The 22839-nt window shown below is 45.6% G+C and overlaps 1 protein-coding gene across 1 annotated transcript in view; it reads right to left on the bottom strand.

Moving 5' to 3' along the window:
* Window positions 1-22839, bottom strand: part of LOC144153610 (kinesin-like protein KIF11) — a 46797-nt gene that overhangs the window by 11972 nt on the left and 11986 nt on the right. Inside the window, exons 7-21 of the mRNA XM_077685259.1 lie at window positions 22615-22693; window positions 21905-22097; window positions 21451-21539; window positions 20747-20834; window positions 19463-19576; window positions 18214-18309; window positions 17500-17707; window positions 15696-15868; window positions 15471-15599; window positions 14253-14420; window positions 10955-11041; window positions 10423-10484; window positions 7231-7330; window positions 5537-5620; window positions 722-1040 (exon numbers count right to left, since the gene is read on the bottom strand). Of these exons, the coding sequence (XP_077541385.1) occupies window positions 722-1040; window positions 5537-5620; window positions 7231-7330; window positions 10423-10484; window positions 10955-11041; window positions 14253-14420; window positions 15471-15599; window positions 15696-15868; window positions 17500-17707; window positions 18214-18309; window positions 19463-19576; window positions 20747-20834; window positions 21451-21539; window positions 21905-22097; window positions 22615-22693 (1989 nt within the window). The remainder of the gene's footprint in view (window positions 1-721; window positions 1041-5536; window positions 5621-7230; window positions 7331-10422; window positions 10485-10954; window positions 11042-14252; window positions 14421-15470; window positions 15600-15695; window positions 15869-17499; window positions 17708-18213; window positions 18310-19462; window positions 19577-20746; window positions 20835-21450; window positions 21540-21904; window positions 22098-22614; window positions 22694-22839) is intronic.

Here is a 22839-nt window from a genome sequence, read left to right as displayed (position 1 = left end):
AAAAGGCCGCCATTGCTGACTTGTGTGCCTCAATGGCAGTACTCTGATACCTTATCTAGTAACGCTATTGATTACTGATTGTAGGGTTCAACACGCTGACGCAGCACGGGCAATGAAGCATGCCATAGTGAAGGGCTCCGGATTACTTTTGACTGCCTGGAGATCTTTAACGTGCGCTGAAATCCCGTACACACGGGCGTTTTTGGTTTACACTCCCATCAGAAAAGCAACCACTGTGGCCGGGAACAGAAATCTAGTGACACTAAGTGCACGTTCAATTCGCATTGGTGGTGAAGCTGTGCTCTGAAATACCAAGCATTCCATAGCACATGCACCAAAAATCTTGTCCGTAGTATCAGTTGGTTTGCAGTTTTTGTGGAGGCAGTGTTGCAGTAGCTTAGATAGTGTTTCTGCCAGAAATAGATGCAGTGCAATAAGTATCTGCATTGCCAAGGTTTTTGTTAACACTTGGTCATTCCAAAGCCATCACACATGTTGAGGAAAAGTACTCTACAAGTCCCCTGATGCTACGTCAAATGTCAGGCTACGAACGAAGCTTGAACATGAGCACATTGTTCTAATATTTTAAGTGGGGTTTTCACGAGAATTTTCTAAGCATTCATTTTTCTAAACAATGGCGTGAAATAAGTGTGTTCGACTAAATTCTCGTGGAATTGGCATAGAGCAGCAGCTTTCTCCCAGCCATGGCGTCCTCTCTCACCGGTGGGGGTGTACTCCTGGAGCTCGTTTCTGAAGAAGTCTGACACCACTGTGGAACACTTGGCCATGTCATCCACAATGCCCGCCTGAAGGGCGCCTGCGGAGTCCTTTGCGGCAGCGGTCAACTCTGTGCCGTGCTGGCAAGTAGACAAGAGGCGGTCACAGGTCTCCGCCACCTCGCTGTCCAAGCTGTCGGCCGAGGACTTGGCCTTCTTGGCCTGGCAGTGAAGGGCTTCTGTGCCAACAGAGACTGTCTGGGACACGCTGCCGACACAGTCTGCAAGACGGCTCTCTGCACTTGCGCTCTGGTCAGCTAGGGTCTGAAAAAATGTGCAGGATTACAACTAGAACAAGCTGCAACGTAGGCACACAACAAAGAACGCAGCACAATTCCATCAATATAAGCAAGAAAGGTCCTTGTGGTTTGTAAAGAACAGGGCACTAATCAAACGAAGAACATATACAGGTGCAAATTCCAACATCCTCCAACATCCAACATCCAACCTCTTCCAACATCCTAATGAGCTGTCAGTTGGCACCTCTGTGTTGTTTGTGCATACCTTCACTTTGTCTGTTTAGCGTCCTATTCTTTTTTACAGCAGAAATGAATCAACTAGCTCAACAAGCTGTTTTCTGGCCGACTACTAGCAACATTTTGCTAAGCAAACATAGGGGGTGTGCCCTTTATGCAAAGGTAAATAACCCAAATGTTGGTTGCCAACGTGGGGAGGAGGGGGAGTGCCTTTGTAATGATGATAAAATAAACTGGGTACATTACACCAGAAATGTGGCATGAAAATCTAGGTATAGGTATACAAGAATTGGGCAGGCATGTTAGGGTATGACCACTGAGCAAAACAGCCAAGAGTGCAGCACAGACATCAAAGCTGTATGCAGGCGCGAGCCAACTGCGTAAACGCACTTGCCTACTTCACGTTTGTGCATTGCAGCTGCAAAGCAATTGGCTGTTATGCAAATGAAAGCAGTGGCACTGAAGCAGGGGTGGAACAGGGTACATGGCTTTGGAAGCAGTCCCTGAAGCAGGCAAAATGGCCTTTTGTAGCAGGCTTGGAGTAGTCAGAAAGACCGTTTGGCAGGCGGCAGAAATAGGTTGCTGTGCCAGCCCCTTGCCAATTAACTTTAATCTCTGTATCTACTATATCAGGCATTCTACCGGGCATTAAAACCTACTGCAAACCAGAAAGCAGTTTTGTACTACAGTGTAGACCATTTATAACGTAACCGCTTATAGTGCGGGACCGGATATAACGCGGGTTTTTGCGACCACCGGTTTGCCTCCCATAGAACTCAATGCATAAGCATACCGCTTAAGATGCGGTTGGCCGAAGCACAATACCGTTTATAGTGCGGTTTTTCGGCGGGTCTGCTGATCGACCGGCGCAGCTGAGACATCGTTTTAGGGTAGCAAAAGAAAAAAGAAAGGGTGAAATCGGCCATCTGACGCAGTGTGCACCCCTTGCCCTCCTCTAACGTAGACACCCAAAGAAAAAAAATAGGCACCCTTTAGTTCGTGCGTACCTGATAACCACAACTGACCTTGCTTGATGCATCTCGGAAGATAGCGACAGTCTCCCCATCCGCGCGCGGCAAGTTGATTTTATTAATCGTGAACCGCATGGCCTGTTTTCGCGCACGAATCGTGCACATCAGCGTTGCGCGTTTTTTTTTTTTTTTTTTTCGTGCTCGTGTCGACGATTCCGCGCTCGCGGTGGCTTCTTCGCGTGGCAGTGGGAGGAGCCTGACGATTTGCACCAATGGGGAGACGCGTACCTAATGGCGGGAGATTCGAAGCGCTCCGAGCCGGCTAGCCGCGCCAGAGATGTTTAGGCTTACCACCGCGGTATTTTTTGATGGGCGCTTTCACAAGCAGCGTGGATGGCAGTTTATATTCCACTTTTCGCCCACATTATTAGCTCCTTTCTTGCATGAGCATCTTCGCTTGCGCCCCGTGCGGCATTTCAGCGAGCGGTTAGAAGCGGTCGCTGGAACTTACTGGAACTGCCTGCACCGCTTCATGGCCAGTGCCGACGCCATGTTGCCGCCTTTTACCGCGCCGCCCACACCACGCCAGTTGTATCCGCGCTGGCGTGCACTGCATGTTTTCGCGATACCAAATCTACCACGCGGTTCACGCTTTAGAACGTTGTTGCTGATAAGCCACCGCTCTTTCCCTTTCCAAACATTCGAGCCGGGCGAAGCCGAAGATTTCCGTTGCGCTGATAAGCAGCCGCCTTCGGCATCGTGAACACAAGGTGGGGTAAAAAAAAAAAAAAATCCCGCTGGGGTTCTTATCACGTCTTGCGGCATCTGTTCATAGACGCTAAAAACGCAGCCATGGTTTCAAAACAAACACAACAGAAGTTAAAGCCGCGCTCGCCGTTTGTGAGACTGCGCTTTCTCCCTGCAGCAGCGGCTGATGTTAAAAATAACACGAAATATAAACCGCGCCTTCGTTTTTAAGTGCTGTGCGTTTGAGTGATGATAAATATAGGTTGACTTGAGAGATAGGTGGCGATGAGGTTGAATTCGCGCGTGTTTTGGTTATAGTGCGGTACCGCTTATAGTGCGGATTTTTGCGGCTCCCGCGACATACGTTATAAGCGGTCTACACTGTAGTACTATATCAGGAAATTTACAATATGCGGAGTTATCTACCTTTCAGCCCCACTGAGTGCGCGCATTACTGAAGTTCAAAGGGTAAACTTGACATGCAGTCTAAGAGTATCAGTTAACAGGCCTGGCTTCATGTCCAGTATACAGCAGTGCTAAGTGAACTCACGGCGGCATTCCGTAAAACAAGGCGTTTTCTTACATTTTTTTCTATCAAATAGCGGTTTCAGTGCGTGCAAAGCAGAAAGCTGTGTATTCACCCATCATGGGCTTGCAAGAGTCGACGAACGTATGCTGTAAACTACGTAAAGAGAGCGTGTTAGAAGGCATAAACAATGCTGGACTATCCTCCACATAAGCAAAGCTAACCCTAAAGTTCATAAGCTAAAATGAGTAATTACCTTACAATAAAGGCAAACTGAATTAACAAGCGAGAAAAAAGCATCCAACATGTTATTTTTTCAATACATGCACCAGCGCTCGTGAAAAATAGTCAACTAAATTAAAGTTCATCGTCATCATCATCATCATCTTGTCTATTCCCACTGCAGGGCAAAGGCCTCTTCCATAGATCGCCAATTATCCCAATCCTGCGCTAACTGCGACCAATCTATCCCTCCAAACTCCTTGATCTCATCTGCCCATCTAACTTTCTGGCGCCCCCTGCCACGCTTGCCTTCTCTAGGGATCCACTCTGTTACCCTTAATTAATGACGGACAGTTATCTTGCCTTTGCATTACACACCCTGCCCACACCCATTTCTTTTTAATTTCTACTAATATGTCCTTAGCACGCGTTTGTTCCCTGATCCACTCCGCTGTCTTCTTGTCCCTTAATATTACACCTATCATCTTCCGTTCCATTGCTCGCTGAGTCGTCCTCAATTTAAGTTGAACCCTCTTAGTGAGCCTCCAAGTTTCTGCCTCGTAAGTGAGTACCAGTAAGATGCAGTTGAAGTTAACCTCCAAAAAACCGCAACCTTTCATGCAAATATTATTGTTTTCTATCGGTTTGCGGCATGACCCAAAAACATTTCACTCACGTTTGGCCATTTTCTATTGATTGTAGCGCAGTGGCCGGTACCGGCAAACAAAACTGTGTAAATGTGACACGAATAAATCCAAAGTCAACGCGGAGAAGGGGCGTTGTGCCTGTGACCTTACAGCTAAGCGAAAGCAAACTTCCATAGCCATTCATAGCCTTGATGAAACCGTAATTACAGTTGCATTGGAACCGAAAACACAATGTTTCAGCCAAGTTTTCGAGCACGGGGCATCAAGGCAGTCGTACCTCAAGGCTCAATTTGGGCTCTGCAACACAGGACGGCGCTGATAAACGAGTTCGGCACAATACAGGCGGTTCGCCACAGTATGGAGCAGGCAAACAAGTATGACGCTCGATGGTACAAATGGCGCAGCTGTTTCACTCACGAAATATTATCCTGTTTTCTTTCTTTTTACGATGTGACACAAACATTTCCCTCACTTTTGGTCATTTTCTTTTGACTGTGGCGCACCGGCCGGCATCAGCAAACAAAACTGTGCAAATGCAACAGAAATAAATCCAAATTGAAAGTGGAGAAGGCGTGTAGTGCCAGCAGCCTCACAACTAAGCAAAGGCAACTTCCATAGCTGCTCATAGCCTTGATGAAACCAAAACCATTGATGAAACTGAAAATGCGAGGTTTCAGACACGTTTTCGTGCACACGGCATCATTGCAGTTATATCTCAAGACTAAATTCTGGCTCTGCAGTGCAGGACGGTGCCGATAAACGAGTTTGGTGCAATAGGGGCGGTTCCGTGCAGGATGGAGCAGGTAAACGAGTTTGGCACTCAGTGGCGCAAATGGCGCAGCTGTTCCACCCCTGCCAATACTGAGCTGCACTAAAGTTAGCAAGAGGACAATAAATCTAAAACTGAAAAGAATGCAAGGTTGTGCGGGCCACTGCTGGTGTTTGGTGGAAAGAATGGGACAGAGACAACACGACAACTCGCATCATCTGCCAGGTAGGAAGCAGTGTTACATATACAAGATTTCCGTTGCACATATCACCTGCGCTGAGTGGTCACTTATCATATTTCCCAATTAAAATACTACAACTCCATACAGTACTATATACCAACACACACGTGGAATTACGATGGCAGAGGGCGGGGATGTGTCAAAGACCCCACAAAACCCACCTGAGAGAAGCGGGCCACCTCACTGGTCACACTGTCCTCGACAGCCGTCTGGATGCTGGAGAGGTTGCGGAGAGACTCCTCTGCCTGAAAAACAAAGACAGCAACCACACGTCATGGTTTGCACCACCACTGAACCCAGCAATGTTTCTTGTGACTAAGAAGTGGGGCTTGTTGCTTCCTAATACAACTAGCGGCAGTTCAAGCTGTTGTACCTGACACAAAGGTGATGAGACATTTTCAACATGGTGAGTAAGCTCTAGGTCACCTGAGCTGCACACCACTCATCTTCAATAGAAACAGCAAAAAGCTCAAAATTATTTTCATTTTCATTTATTAGTAAAGGCCCGAAGGCATTACATAAGGGGGGGTATGATTTTACAAGGTAAAAGGTATGATTTTCTTCTCAGCCATGAACACAAACAGCAGGAAAAAAAGAAAAAAAGGAAAAACGGGGTGGCACAAAAAGTGTTGCAATAGACATGAAGGCAAAAAACAGGGCTCCAAAAAGTAATCTACAAGGGCATGTGTTAGCTGCATTCACTCAGATTGTGACATGTGACTGCTAAGTTTATTTCGGAAGGTTTGGCGGTTGCCGCACCTGACTATGTTATCAGGCAGGCTGTTTCATAGTGTTATTCCATTGGGAAAAGAGGAGTTGTTCAATGGCTGAGGTGCGCCCGTTGATTGGTGCTATAGGGTGGCTGGGGTTAATGCGGGATGAAGTTCTGTGTGATGGTTGTATGAGGGCATGCCGTGATTGTGAATGATAGAAAAAAGCGTGGATAAGGCAGAGCCAACAAACTATTCGAGGAGATTCAAGTGACAGCAGGTTCAATGATTCTTTTAGTTCGATGACGCTAATATCGTTAGAGTACTGGGGGCAAATAAAACGGGCGGCGTGGTTTTGGATTCTTTCTAGATCGTTAGTAAGATATGATTGCCAGGGGTGCCAAATTGAAGAGGCATACTCATACTCATACAGGCATACTGCAAACTCTCCTGTCACAGCTGTGTTTCTGCCTCACAGAGCAAAAATTTCTGCTATTGGACAACTTTGGTCGCACACTTCCACTGATGTGCAACTGTCATCACTGCACCGTCTGCGTACAAGCAACTGGATGTGCAGTCAACGACACTTTCAGCTAAAACAGTGTTGCCTACAGCAAGGGTAAGCGCTCGTCTGTTCAGCTATGCTGACGCCTACTCTTTGTAAAGTATCTTTCATGTCTTGCCGCAGCATGTGTACTCCAAGTTGTGAAGAAAGAAGTAAAAAAGAAAAGCGTAAACTGTGGGAGTGAGTGAGTTGGTTGGTTGTTTCGCATGGTATGTCCGAACATCTTGTACAGTAGTGCATCTACCAAAACGAATTCTGCCACTGGCTGCCACCTTTGTGCTACCTCTGCTTGCCTGCCCACAATAGATCTTGTGCAAGCCTTTGCTCTGCTAATCAATACAGCGATAACTGCACCCAAATTAGATGGCACTTAAAGCAAAGGATGGAAGCACCGAAATTCGATCAAGGTGCTCAGCACACAGTGGCATAAAGTGCTTTGCTTGACAAATGATAGACTGCATCTCAAGCCGAAAAGAGAGCACCAAAGGTAGGTTTACTTGACCCAAGGGGAACACTGTTTTTCCCTTGTGTGCCCAGTATGACAAACCCAAGCAGGTGAATGCACATGGAAGGTGCTCACCTTGGCCGCAAACTCACTGGTCGACTTGGTGGCGTCCTCCTGTATGGCAGCGACACCAGCGACAAGGCCCTGCGACGACTTCACCAGCTGCTCAGCATTGCTGGAAAGGACAGGTTAGGGAGATCGGAGGTTCGAGAAAGATGCCACTAAGGTGCCAAAAGAAGCAAAAAGCTTGACCGGCAGGTTCACTGTGCAGGTTCAGTCGTGAACCTGCACCGTCCTATATTTATCTCAAGCACGCTTGCCTTTCCAACATCTGATGCCACTGTCTGCATGATATGCTTTGCTGCAGAGCAATATGGTCTTTAGCTGAATAAACAAAACGTAACTGTAGGGTACTTAAATGTTGCATTACCACGCTCAATGGCGTGGGCAATGCGGGGATGATGCTATATGCGCAAAAATACAATAGTAACAATCATGTGGTACCTCCAACCTCATAGTAACTGCATTCATGTAATGGTGAGAGGTTCGGTAACTGATTTCATGCTTTAGTTTTGGCCTTGGAAGTATGCCAAATTAACAGGGCTTGAAAACTTGGAATCACAAACTTAATGTTGCCCAACCAGTGTGCAAATTAGCCCAGCGTCACCGACTTAAGGGGAGACGCGGGTCTTGGAATTCCAAATTTGGCCAAAAAATTTATTTTTCAAAATCGCCATTTTCGGAAAGTGGAGCTATTTTTCTTTCGGTCAGCCAAATATCCAAACCCAGGAGTACGAATTTGAGCCATAGTATCAATTTATAGCACCGACGAACGCTAATATTGGCCAAGGTTCGACGCAAAAATAACTTTTGACAACTAGCTGCTCGGATTTTGCATGCGCTATAGCGTTCTTAATCTCACTGAAAAGTGCGTCTTTTCGCTTTCAATTTCCCGCCAGAACCACTTCGTTTCATCCATAGGTTGAGAATAAAACTGGGGTAGAGAAAAACAGACAGAACGCGCTGCCCAATCAGCTACTGACTGCGCGTGACCACAGGGCGCAATCCGATTGGCTGGGTGTCGTGGGTCGTCTGCTCGGCACTCTCATCACAGTGCAATGGCTCAGGTACTCATTCATGCGAGGACTGAAAAAAGGCCCAAATGGCATACTATAAAAGTAAATATGTTTATCAATAACCGAAAAGAAAAACGAGCAGTATTATAAAGCACTTAGAATACATTTTTCTGCGTGTCTGGTGACAACTTATCGCGATAACCGCGCCTAGACGGAGGTAGGCTTAGCGCACCTGCGGGCTGCGGAGACGATTGCGTTAGCGATATTACACATGAGGGTGCACTACGATGAGTCTATCTTTAGATTAGCAGCACGTAAAAAGAAATGAAGCGATAAGGTGGAGGATGCCGCTTGCCGACAGTGCAAGGGAAGCGTATTCATTCTGTTATCAACGATGCCGCAGCAGGTCAGCTCGCATCCTGGCACGCGTTTCCTCGTCGGCAGGTTACCATATAGATGAGAGATTAGAGAATGATAAATGTTTGCACTGTGCACAATGTATGGTGGTGACGTGACATAAAAGTAGAGTAAATCGGAAACATGGTTATCCCACCTAGCCAAGCGTATGCGTGTCACAAAACAGTGAAGGTACACCCGCCCAATTTTTTACCAATATCACGGGAGCGTCGACCGTTCAGCCGATCAGCGCCATGTGATGGAGTGATACGGGAAACTCGGCAAGAGTAGCCGCATGCGCACTAAGCAAAGGCCGTTGCTGCCGTTGTCTGCTAGGCTGTTCTAAGAGCAGCGGCCACTTCTGATTTCCGTTGTTCTCTTATCACAGTGCCTACCATACTCGAAATTTTTCTTCAAGACCAGGCATGTGGCGCCAATTGAAGTATTTTTAAAGCTTGAAAACTGATTACATATTTGCAATGAAGACAAAACATATGCACAGTGATTTTCATTATCGTAGACCGATTAATAAAAAAGTTCACTTTAAGACCAGCGTCGTCCCTTAATGTTGCAAACACTGATTTCAACAGCAAAGCTGCTAGGCCTTCCGTAATCGCAAATCCAAAGCTAAGCCTCATTAAGGGGGGACACTGCTCTTAAAAAAACTTTTTTAATTTTTAAGTAAACTCTTTGAAACTTGTCAGTCTTGCTGCATTTCCTCCACTGATTTCAAATATGGCATTATTTTTGTTGTTGGTCAATTAGGTCCCGAGATAATTAGAGGTAATTAACCATTTTTGGAGGAACAATAGACAAAACTGTGTTGGTAAGAAAACTGTAATCTTTACATTTTCTAATACTATGAACACTGGTGAGTGCAATAAGACAATCAGTTTTTTTATGCGTCGCTTGGAACTAATTTTACAGCTCGTTAAACCTTGGTGGCAACACTGGCAAGGAGCCATTTTGAGTGCCAACTTCAAAGACTGAAGTTTAATGAGCTGTAAAATTAGTTCCAAGCGATGCATCAAAAAACTGATTGTCTTATTGCACTCACCAGGGTTCATAGTGTTGGAAAATGTAAAGATTACAGTTTTATGACCAACACCGTTTTGTCTATTGTTCCTCCAAAATTGGTTAATTACCTCTAATTATCTCGGGACCTAATTGACCAACAACAAAAATAATGCCATATTTGAAATCAGTGGAGGAAATGCAGCAAGACTGACAATTTTCACAGAGTTTACTTAAAAATTAAAAGAAATAGTCTTAAGAGGAGTGTCCCCCCTTAAGCTTCCTCAAGCCAGTAGATCGATTCCCATTCGCACCAAATTTATTTTTGCTAGGTTCCACTGCTCCCATCATCTACAGGAACTTTTTGTTACTTTTGAATTCTGAACAATGCCACGAAGAGGTGTCGCAAGCGCATTTTCTTTTCACTAAGTATTTCTTTATTTGCTATCTCGAAAATCCAGCAGCCATGTATTCTTAATTAAAAGAACAATGCAAATACCATTCATGAATTGACGTCTTGCCTCAAATAAGCTTAACATTTTCTTTTTGTTCAACAATGTCGACAAGTATAAACATTGTCACCAGGTTTAGTAGTTTAGAAAAGCTTTGCTTATATAAGCATCTCATCCAAGCATTCTTGCTGCATGTGTGCTTGGCGCTTGCTCTCCCCCTCATCCAACTATGCCCTCTCCACATCGCTGCGACTGCATTACCACATTTTGTCCCATGAAAGCCTCGACCAAGAACAGCTTTGCTGCCAAAATGATTGTGGGGAGGGTACCTCTTCAGAGTGGAAGCTTGGGTAGTGTATGCCTCCGTGTTTGCCGTCATGATGTCATTCATCTGTGAACAGAGAGCACAGCAGACACTTGAACAATTATTAAAAAAAAAAAAAAAATCCTCCAACGGGATGAGGGTTATTACGGGCCAGCACTGTTAATACACTTGCCAGGCAGTCCTTTAGTGAGCTGAGACCAAAATCCATTGTTGTACAAAGCAAACAATGCTGCGATTAATTGCAGCTTTTGGTTGAAAATTCAGCACCCAAAACAAAACACAGCTGCCCATCAAGCACTCCAGTGAGAAAACTGCCAAAGAGGCACAACAGCTCAGATCTTGGGTATCCGACACTTCTCTAACTGCAGCTGCAGGTACTCAGTTCTAAGACGATTACTCCACGCCATAGAGAAGAGGCGGGTACACAAAATATTCTTACCAAAAGAAAGGAAGGGTTCTGCAGAGGACTTTACGGTTATATTGGTACATTTGGATGGCAAAGACAATTATCTGTTATGACACAGCCACAACGGTACCTGTTTTCGCGCCTCCTTTTGCGTGGCCTGTGATGACATGAAGGACTCCGCAAATGCCGCCATCTGCTGTTGGAGGGCAGAGAACTTCTGAAATGCAAAAACAAAAGAGAATTTCAGAGGGACAGGAGACCTCTGGCTAAATACTAGCAACCACACTGCCGTGGCAGTGTGTCTTATCACCCAAATGCACCCACACCACGGCAAGTGCCACTTTGCCGCGGATGCAACGATGACAGGAGCAAGAACCCCGCAAGCTGTCTTTAGCAGATGGTGCAAGCCGGAAGGTTTAGAGCATCTCAAATGCATGACAGCTGAGTTTTGCACTGGCATCTGATTGCTTGTGCAATTCCAACTGACATGGTCTTGTGGTGCGACAGTGGGAAATTTACAGCAATGTCAATGGATTTTAAAACAATGCGGAGACAGCTGAAGCTACTATGCAATCAGGGTGACCCTTTTCTGCCCCACCACCCTGATGACACCTCCATTCAAAAGGGGTGGGGGGCCGTTCAACAGATAGCAATATAGGAAACTCTAGAAAGGCAACCCAGTAGTGGCTAAGGCCTTTGAATTTTCCCCGTTTGGTTTAATTAGATAGGTGTTGGAGGACAAAGAAGCCAGTGCAGAAGTTAGTAGAAGAGGACGACCCGGAAGAATGGCAGCCAATGGACATGTTCCATGTGTAACCAAACGCCAGTACAGTTCTCTTGCTTTAAGGGGGGACGTGGGGATCACAGTGAACTTTTTTGTTTTTTTGACATAGAGTGATGAAATTTGGCAGGCACACTGCAAAAACACTCCAAATGGTTAAATCTAAAATTTCATGATGATACCTTCAATAGTTCTTGTGTTACAGAAGTTTACATGTTGCCCGCTCGTGGAAAGCCTAGCAAGGTACACATGGTAGGAAGTTCTGAATACTTTTCAATTGTAGTCAGAAGAACACTACAGGGCAAGACAGTCTTAAATTTTTTTACACCCTTCATTCTTTTTACAGAGATCAATATTTTTACTTGTACCCTCCTGGAGCACACAATTGACCTAGCTGTAAATTCCACATTAAAAAATAACGAGGCCCCAAAATGAAAATCCGAGACAGTCTCGCCCTGGAGAACTCGTCAAGGATCAAAATAAAATAAACAGGGTAAAAATCCGCCCAGTGGTTGCCGTGCTATCCTTTCCATGAGCAACGAAGAACTCGTAGAACGCACCTTTGAGAAAACCGCTTTTAAAGTTTACAATGACTTAATGATTTTCAAACTGCACCAGCAGCATAGTCCTTGCTGTCCTTGCTTGGGGACAACCTCGCAGACCTTTGCCCTTTGATTTGGTGCATCTGGGATGCCTTCCTGGCTAATTGGAGGTTTCTATGTGCAGGCCTTCCGATTGCAGACACCAGTTTTATGCCTATTGTACCAAAAAGTTTACTATGGGCTACTCGGGTACCTATATTTTACTCAATGTATGCCTCATGCATAGCTGTCTCCAAAATGAAGAGCAAGGCATGGTTTTCTTTAGTATTGTTACGCATTATTGTTACAATAATATAATGCCAATAGACTCAGCAAATTTTTGGGTGTCCTAACCTTGCTGAAGCTACAGCTTAGTTCATGGGGCTGTTCAGTGTCAAAAGATTTTATCAGCGCATCACAAGCATAAAACGAGCTATTTGAAAACAGAATGTATGCTTTTTTACCCAATTGCAACACTAATTATTATTAGCATACCACGCTCTTCTAGTTCAGGCGAAACAGTCAGTTTAACTGCATTGCCCAAATAAACAGTGTAATGTGGCATCAAGATTATCAAATTGCAAAACGCTGCAGCCTCAACATGTATTTTTTTAATTATTCAAACACCAGAAATAATATTTTGTAATTCGAGACTGCATTGTACGAACAAGTGTAGAGCCACGGCATAAGTTGCTCAATGCGAGGTGACTAATCATTGCACCCCGTCAGCCCTTCCCTCAAAATTCATGACGCACACGTTCATCACGATCATAATTTAAGTCGCGTTGCTATGTATAGCCACCTCTCGTTTGGAATTAAATTTCGCTTCGCATACATCAATTATTATTACTCGCGTGCAATACCGACCAGTCCCACCATAGGGCGCAGCGCAAACACGACGCCGCAACTTGTGCTGCACGTGCTGCAACGTGCTGCACGTTGCAGCACGAAGCTCGAAGCATGAAGCTCCCGAAGCTCGCAAGCTCGCTGTGATACAGCGTCTTATAATATCGCACTGAGTCCAAAAGTTCACTTCACGAACATATATTGTAGACTCACGCACTACGTTTCCCACTCAAGGACAAATTATGGTGAAGCCGCGGGCATGTTTTCAATACGTCTTTCGAGCAGCGCACTTCCCGTAATCTGGCGCCCGATCTCAAGCATTATCGTCAAGATAACAATAACGTTACTGAACAGAACCGCAATGCATGAAACCACTAAACGGGAATTGAGCCGACCGCGGAACCGATGAAAACATTAGCGAAACGGACTGCGTGCGAATTGCGCATCAGCCGAACCGCCCGGTGGCCACCATGTTGTCATGGCGACGCCCAATCGGGAGAGCCGTTCCAGAGAACGTGGCCGGATAGCCAATCGCGTGTTAGAATCTATTGGTTGCTTCACTGTCTCTCGTTTTCTGCCGTTTGTGCATCTGTGAGTGAGTGACAATGAAAGCAGTGACCGGAAAGCCGAAGTTGAAGACTCCACCGATCTAACGCGACCAAGATGGCGGTGCCCGGTGGCGTCTTTCGGGAGATACAGCGCTGCGAAAATTGCCGTGTTTTCGCCATTTTGTGGAAATATTTTGCCACCTTAGCTGGCATAAATATTTTTCTTTGGCACTTTGCGATCGTTTTTGACTGGGAAACTTTGTAAACGCATACATAGAATAGAAAATGTACAATCCGAAAATGTGACTTCCGAAAAAACGATTTTTTTGGTCACTTTTCGCCATGTGATCCCACGTACCGCCTTAACTCAGCCGTTTTAGTTGCAGCAATAAGAACACAGCAGAAGAGAATAAGAAGAACAAGCGCAACGGCAAAGCGCTTGCAGCCCCTTTTTACACGTTCCTCTCGCACCTTTATTTTTTGAGCTGTTGCACAGGTTATTGACCGTTTCAGTGCTACTTTTTTTTTTCTTCTTAAAAAAAAAAACATGCTTGGCTAATGCGGTATGTTCCACAGTGCCCAAAAGGACAAAATGGAGAGGCTCCACTGAACGAGAAGCCAGCAAAGCATGTGAGCAGACACTGCTGCAAGGGTTACGCCGACGTGACCCACCTCTGCGTCCTGGCTGCTCTGCGAATCCTGTGTGTCCAGCAGCCTGTGCAGTTCGCTGTAGCTGGCCTGCAACTGTTGCTGAAGACGGGCATTCTCTTCCAGCAAGGAGGCTGTCACGCGCGTCTGCTGCTCATGGTGCTTGGACACCTCCGCAGAGACCAGACGGCACTGCAAGGCATTGGGTTGTACCATGTAATACAAAGTTGATTCATTAAAAATGCTGTTATGTCCCAATTTTATCACAAACCTCGAGCAAACAGCAGATATATTAAAGAAAACCTGTTCAACAGTGGCAACTCTTCAGCCACCTTTTGAATTGGATTGGAGAAACTTTATTTAGAGGGGTCATGAAGACAAAATGCAAGCTTGGTTCATTCAAAAGAATGCCTCATTAGAATCACGCTGACACCCCTTTGACGCACACTTCGCTCTAATAAGCTGTATAATTAGGAAAAAAGAAAAGAGAAGGGCCATGCAACCCACTAGTAGCTCATTTCCCACAACAGAACCTATGATGTCATACCAGCCAGCCCTGCGATTGACGGAGGACGGAAAAAGCAAACACAAATTAGGCACAACTTATAAGCTCCGAACGAGCTATTTGCGCTTAAATTTAGGGCACACTCTTTTTATAGCAGTAAGAATGGGGGGACACACAGTGGAAGTTACGAAAGCACAGAAGTGTCGATGCATTCTTCTGCTGGTACTTTACAAACTTTACTAATGCCCCCGATTTAACAAAACCCCACCTTTCACGCGTGCAGAAGAAAAACAGTCATGTTCATAATTAGCAAAAAAATCCATTTGATTACTGGTTCGAGTGCGCATTTATATTAGGAAATTTGAAGCAAACATTAAACAAGGCTAGCCCGATTGATGAAAAATCCAGAATCCTACTTGTGCATGAACATAGCATGCATTCTCCAAGGTCACTCTCAACTATGTCAACATTCAACGCCATTATGTATACGCACCTGACAGAGTTTATTAAAAAAAATAATAATAAAGAGGAAGAGTGGGTAGGCTCGGATCCAACCTTTACACCTTTTTTTCCAAATGTATGGTACAGTTAAACAGAAACCTGTCGTACGTGGCCGCCTGCGCAAACCAAGCTGTACCCCTGCTTCCTACTGTTCATCAGGAACACACCACCCCCACTTTCCACAATGAACTCAGCTAGGGACTGGATCCCGCATGGAAGAGGGTGCGAGAACTGACCATGGTGGTGGCCTGTCCCACCAGCGACTGCAGATGGGCCTCGCACTCGGACAGCCGGGAGCGCGCTGCCTGCGTGCGCTCGGCCACCAGGGAATGGCACAGCTGCTGCAGGCATGCTCGGTTGCTGGCCTGAGCAAAGGAGGGCATACAGGGAGCGCTGGTCAGGCACCGAGCAGCTTCTCAAGGGCAGAAAGAGCCATGGGGGAAGAGGAGGAAGGTACGCACCAGGTCAGCATCAAACTGGGCGGCCTGCTCCACCTGTGATGCCCGCACCGCCGACAGCAGTGACGACAGGACGTCTGCGCTGGCTGCGGCACTCTCGTCTGCAAAGCGCCTGGCTTCTGACGTGAACGCACACGCGGCAGCCTGGTGCTGCCTCACAATGTCACTCAGCTGGTCTGTAGGGAGAAAAGGAAGCAGGAAGGACTGTGTCAGCGCAAAACGATTATAGACTTATCACAAATCTAGTCGTCGCTCATTACTTCAGATTACCCGAGGTCACACATACAAAAAACTCAGCGGGGAAGTGAAGCTAGAAAAATGTTACACAGCTCATTTAGGAACTACTCAACAGCTAGACCAACAAGAAATGACAGCAAGGCTAATTTGGTCACAAATGCAGCATAGCCTCAGAAAAGTTCCTGTATGCCACAATATCTATTTTTTTATACGACGATGAGGCATAAAAAATAAGCAAATGAAGTAGAACTAATGAAGTCTTGCCGATGAAAATAAGGAAAAGTGCACAGCATCTCACGCTGATAACAAATACAAATAAAGTTATGCAGAGCTTGAAGTTGATACAATCATGGAAATTTTGAAGGAATACAGTTGCGCACCTGTAAGCAAGCAGGGCGCAGATAGCGGATGTGCAAGTGGAGGACAGCACCACGAATAAAATTAGCATTGTACAAATGAACAACATTTTTTTCAAAGTAGGAAATTCAAACGCTGGAGACTTCCCTTGTGGGACATCTTATAAACAGTTTCACAATGTTAAATGACTCCTGGGCTGTTAAGCCTTGATCAAAGCAATAAAAAGGTAAAAAATTGATGCCAGTACTACAGAAAAATGAAGTATTCTGAGCTTTGCAAACCTTCATTTAGCTTATGTTTTATGAAAGAGTGCTGCTGGAAACTCGGGAAAGTTTAGTCTGTGTCATCAATTGATTGATTGTAGGGTTTAACGCGCCGATGCAACGCAGGCGATGAGGAGCGCCGTAGTGGAGGGCTCCGGATTAATTTTGACCACCTGGGGATCTTTAACGTGCAGTCTGTGTCATCAAAAATCTTACTGCAAGGGTCCCTTTTAAAGTGCAAGACATATGCACAACGACAGAACGCGATTAGCATGTGACTGATCATTATAATAGTCGTACAGGACAAGTTTTGACGTCGTACACTGGTCAGAGGAGGCTCACAAAGTGCGACTGGCGAGCTGGATGTATCGTACAATTGTTGCGACCGTCGTTCAACCGTAGCCAATGAGAGCACAAAGGTGTCTCTACCAGCCAACAATACAGACACCTGGTAGACACATGTTGCCAGCGGTACCAACAGCATGGACGAGCAGAATCATCGGTGCTAAATGTCCCCCCAATGCATTACTGAACATACAAATAGAACTATTCATTTTAATTCGAATTGATAAATGTTTTCTTTTCCTGCTCGGATTCCTCTTGCACATACCTAAATCGGCCGGAGTGTGCCTAAATAGGGAAGCAACCATCGAGTGAAAACAGAGGGTGGAGCGACACCGACGACGCATCGCACGCACGCATTGAACCATGTGTCTGAAATTTATGTGTACAACTAGACATTGCAGCCACATTACCGACCAGTCGTGCATCGCATCTGACAGCTCCGTCATGCATGTGTCATGCTTTAAAGGGACAGACAACCGGTTCTTGTCGAGGATATGTTCTCTATCTCAAATAAAAGGGCATAATTTCAGGCTTTGGCACTCCTTGATGTTTCTTAGACCCCTAAAAATTGTTCATTTACCAGCGGTAACAAGAGAGTAACTCACCAAATGAGCTCCCAATGCCTCCCAGAGTCTCCCGCTGGGTCGTGAGCTTCTCGGTGCAGGAGCCCCCCACCTGGCTAAACAGCGCGCCTGTGCGGGTCACAAACTCGGACTGCCTTTCCTTGTTGGTCTGGCCAATGGCCGACGTGCACTGAAGCTTCTGCTGCAGCAGTGCAATGTCGCTTGTCGTGGTCTCGGCGACGTTCACCAACTGCAACAAACATGCACAGGTGGGGCAATCATCTCCACGCAAAGTCAGCAAGAAATGAAATGCGGATAAAAGTACAACCAACCACACAAATTAAGCCCTTCCTTTTGACTCCCCTTAGTTCACGATAGGACTTCTTGACAACTTCAAAGTGCCCCTCTCTTTTTGCACGTGCACTGAAGCTAAGTCATTAAAAGCCCAAAATTTGTGCCTCGATATTTTTGTCTTCCTGTTTCACTTGATTCCCTGCTAACTATGTACCTAATGTACACTAATGAAGAAACAGAAGCCTTACACAGCAACGATCAAATAGCTCGAATTGTACCTCACCTGAAGCCATGCTGTACTGTTAGCATACAGAGAGGATACTTGCAGCAACAATTAAACATGCTAAGCAATGCTGCGAAGCCTGAGTAACAACCTGCCAATGGGCAACTACATTTACTCTTAAAATAGGGGCTGTCACCGAGTGCTTTTGCTGGCAGTGCAGAAGAACGGGATTGCATTACCTCTTGGGCAGTTGCAGTGAGCGCAGCTTCAGTCTGGCTGTGAGCTTGCACCAGAACAGTCTGCTGATCCCTTTCAATGGTAGTCTTTGTCAGCGCCTGCAACAAGGCAAGGGGTAGCAACCTCAATGACAGCCTGTCGCCAGAAGACAGAGGAAAAAAGAAAAAGAAACATAGAAGGAATTTCGAAGAAACTGTATGAAAGACAAAGGGCTTGTTCACAATCACTAAAATCCATTTCCAGTTAGAAAACCCTGCACAAAAATTAAACAATAGGAGATGCATTGGCTATAATCCTGCATCACCCAGTTGCAACAGATTGCTGCAGTTCCAGCAAACATGGGATAAAAATGTATCAAGTGCCTCAATCATATGATGCTAGAGTGCACACTTCATAAAGCGCATTTCGTGAAACTAAATACCCGTGACAGTTGAGGGAGACGCCAGCAACGCTTTCTTCACTATCTTGGACACTGCTTCAGCACCCTCATTCAGAATTTGTTTGCCCCTATTTCACACTACTCTTTTCGCCCTTTTGCCACATCCGTCGTTTGATTTTTTTGTCCCCCACTTGGTCCACTGCTTTCTTTCATTTATTTGCACCTTTGCAGTTATGCACACACAGTCATTCATACCACTCTCTCTGATACTGCTGCTAGTTGAATTCACGCTCAGTGCTTCCTCCTGCTCCTGCTTACGCACTTTCACAAGGTCTCAAAACACTCCTACAGGGAGGAAAGTGGCAGCAGGAAGGAAAACGTTAACCAAGAATCTCAAGCATTCAATGCGTAATAAAGACCAAGTTCCAGCCATACAGGATCAGACTTCACTGCAACAAAGTGGTACTTGTAGGCAAAGAGCTCATTATATCGAGGATAGCACGAAGTCACATTTCTGCATCTGAAGAAAACTAGGAATGAAAAAAAAAAAAAAAAAAAAACGAAATAATTTCGTTTTACAGCAAGCATTGTTTAATCAAGGTTCGACTGGGCCAAGAATTTCTGCTTACATTTCAAGAGCCACTGCATGAACAACCGAAGCATGCATGCACGCTTATTTTATCTTAACTTTGGGCAATGGCCCCTCCAAGCCAGGTGGCACGTATCTTGCTCCGTCGATCATTCACACTCTGGCATTTAATTTTCAATACCTTTGCTCAGATGAGCACTGCAGCATGTGCGACAGTGAAGTGAGCCCACAAATTGGAAAGACATGGCGAAGCATGAAATGAGGGACTATCCACGTTACCGACCTGCTCAGTGGCGTCCAGGTTCAGCTTGGTGGTGTGAAGTTGAGCCGTGGTGGTCTGCAGCTGTTCAGACTTCTTGGCAACCTCGTCCTTCGTCTTCTCGAAAAGTTCTTGAAGCTGGAAGAAACGTAAAGTGCACGTTATAAGCCACAATCCCAGAGCACCAGCATTGTTGATCAAATTGCTACCAACTGCCACCCAACTACGGGATCACCGGAGAAGCTGCCCTTGTATGGCGCATTGAACACCCTGTTGTGCGTGTTTTCTCACGTGGAAGCTTTGTTGTCAATATAGTTAAGAGAATACAGGTAGTATTCCCTCATGGTGGGAGTCAATGGCAGCTTGGTGCCCAAGGCACGGTTCGTACAAGCTTCAAAGGCAAAATTCGAGGGTTTTCAAGAACTTTCAAGGACCCCATCTAATGCCTTATCTAGGATTATTTATAACATAACCTTTTCAACACAATGCAAAAGTTGCCCATTGCAAAATACTTGACAACATTAGTGCACCTTACTCAAATAAGGGCTAACGAGTTCTTGAAATTTCCCCCAGCCTTTATTTTTTTGGTTGGTGTAAAGTTATTTCCTTGTTTTTCTCAGGTTTGATTTCACAAAGTATGCAATGCTGCCGCATGCCTGTATCTCCTGCTTTGTCAGCAAAGGTGTCAGCTGAAGATACTAAATCAGAAACTTTTGCTGCAAGCTTTGCCTTCGTTTCTCTTATGTTGTCAATCTCCTTTTTGAGAGTGTGTGTTTTTGACTGCCTTGTTCCTGCAAACTGCTCTTTTTCTGAGATGCCAAACATTTTCCCGCTTGTACAGCATTTGGCTGGATTCATGCTCATTGCATCTGGCGGAACCCTGTCTTTGTGCTGGTCCTTGCTCAGCCATGACTGCTGGAAAATTCCCTTCCCAGGCATGACAAACTTCAACTATGTCCACGTCTACCATTTGCCGCGTGAAAGCAAACACAGAGGCAGCATATAAGGCGCAGCAAACAAGCAACAAGCGAGCATCCATAGGCCACGGCAGAAAAAAAGATGCAGAACTGCACACAAAAGTCAGATTCTATTGGATTGTACCAGGACAGGGATTGAATTGAAAAATTCCTTCTCCCAATGTTGCTTTGTGCTTAACAAAAATCCCCTAAATGCGTTGTAATTTTGCTCTGTACACTGAAACGTGAACGTTACAAAACTGCAATTTTTGAAGAAAAAATGCATAAGTTAGAACGGGGCACTAAATACAGCAGGAAACAAACGCATGATGGTGCCAGGAATGGTGCTTACCGTTGCTAGCTTTGCAGTGAGGTCCTCTATTTGGGCTTCTTTCTCCAAGATGTCATGAGATTGGCCGGTGAGGCGAGCTTCCATCAGCCTTGCAAAGGACAGAAGCACCCAACAAATAAACAAACGGTACTAGAATGGCTGCAGAGATTGTCACAGAAGAAAGCAAAACAAAAAAAAAAGGAACTTCACAGGAAACAATAGTTTATACCAGTACCAAAAGCAATACAGTTAAGCATATCCAATGTGAGCAGCTGGACTAGGCAGCTTGAAGCCGCAGCAAGATAACAGCTCAGCCACATGGCAGCAGCGAGATATTGTTTCAGACGTAGAGCACCATTTAAACTGCAACTGCCAGGCTGAATCCCCAAGGAGTGCGATATCAAGGGGTTGTCAGGGTTGCCATTAGTCCTTGCCCATTAAACTCGAGGTATGCTTATTATATTGTTGCAAGATCGTGTTTACAGCTTAGCTATTTAGCTACGATGGCATTAAATACCACTATGTGACAATGGTGCAATAGACTTGGGGGAACGGAGCCAGTAGAGAGGGCTACAAGCTAGCAAATTCACATCCGCAAAAAAGACATCACAAAAATTTTTTATTAGAGTCTGCAAGCTGTATACATGATGGCCTATCTCTTTCCCTTAGCATAACAGCATAGCGCAAGCAAGCCTAAAATCTCAACCGTGCAACGAGCCAAGTACCTGTAGTTTTCCTGGTCCACGAAGATGCCATTCTTGTCCCTGGTAGCAGCCAGGTCGCGGCGAAGTCGCTCAATCTCTTCTGTGTACTCCTGCAGCAAAGGTAAAACAACACGCTGGAGCAGACTGACACTAAATGCACATAACATTTTTTTTATACCTCAAAGAGAGGGGCCGTATGACCTGATGACAGAATTGAAGGAACTGAGTGCACCTCGCAGCATGCCAGAAAATGACAATTAAAGCAAGAAAGGAAAAAAGAACCTTTCACTCCATAAAAAGATTACCTGACCAGGAGCTATGAAGAAATAGCAAAACAGAGTCATGCAGGATTAGCAGTTGGGGAAATTAGCGATTGAAGATTGGGAATTCAACTGCGACACCTGCAAAAGTGAGAAGCAGCACACCAGAAGGCCAGCGAAAAGGCGCGAAGGAAAAGAAATGACAGAAGCCCTGCCTTGATGAGCGCCCTCTTGGTCATCTTCTGGTTGACCTCTGGGCGGTTGGTGATGTTCTTGGCGCGGTGGGCGTAGTCCAGGGTGCTCAGGGTCTCATCCAGGTTGCTCATGTCGGGCGAGATGGTTGCGATGATGGACGTCTTGGTGCGGCCACCAAGGGAGTCTTGCAGCAGCCGGGTCAGCTTGCTCTCCCTGAGGAAGAAATGAATGCAGGCTGCCAAAGGGGATACACGTATGCAGGGGATCGGCATGGCTGCAAAGTGCAGAGCGAGGGGGTTGGGGTGATAGTGGACCTCTCCCGAGGTACGTCCCACGGCGGCCGTGACGTCACGGCTAGCACACTTCAAAGAGCCACCAGTCATGCCCCAGCTGCTGCCTTTGGAAATAAACGTGGCAGAGGCAAGATTTTGCTGCAGTTAGTCTATTTGAAATACTAGTACAATTATTCGCCTTCTCCAATAAGTGCTCCTATCTTTCCAATGCAAATGAAACAATAAGATGGCTATGGAAGGGTTGGACTTTAAACTGAAACAACTAACTTGTCAGCTGCCTGCAGTGCATAAACTAAGAGAATAAACTGCATATTCCTGTTCCTTTGATTAGGGAAGAATCAACCACCTCAGAGCAGGAAAAGGGACCAAACAACAGTAGCAACAAGTTGCAAGCACTGGCCATTGCCATCAATAAGCGCAGGGTGAAACTGCGATACCTGTACGGCACGTGGGGGGCCTTGTCCACCAGGGCAGTTATGACACGGCCGAGGGTCAGAAGGGACTGGTTGATGTTTCCTGCACAGAGGCAGAGAGGTGGAGAAGCAACTTGGGTTATACCGGATATAAATATTTTAGAAAGATTGGTTGCAACATCAACACCTGGATATTTATGTAATGAAACTGATTACAGAGCAGCACCATCCAGGTATGTGAGGGCATGT

The sequence above is a fragment of the Haemaphysalis longicornis genome, unplaced genomic scaffold (assembly GCF_048455015.1).
Source record: "Haemaphysalis longicornis isolate Haplotype H1 unplaced genomic scaffold, Haemaphysalis longicornis Haplotype H1 scaffold_9, whole genome shotgun sequence".
Classification (NCBI taxonomy): Eukaryota; Metazoa; Arthropoda; class Arachnida; order Ixodida; family Ixodidae; genus Haemaphysalis; species Haemaphysalis longicornis.
Note: the sequence above shows the minus strand (reverse complement) of the source record. Positions and strands in the feature narration are given on the sequence as shown.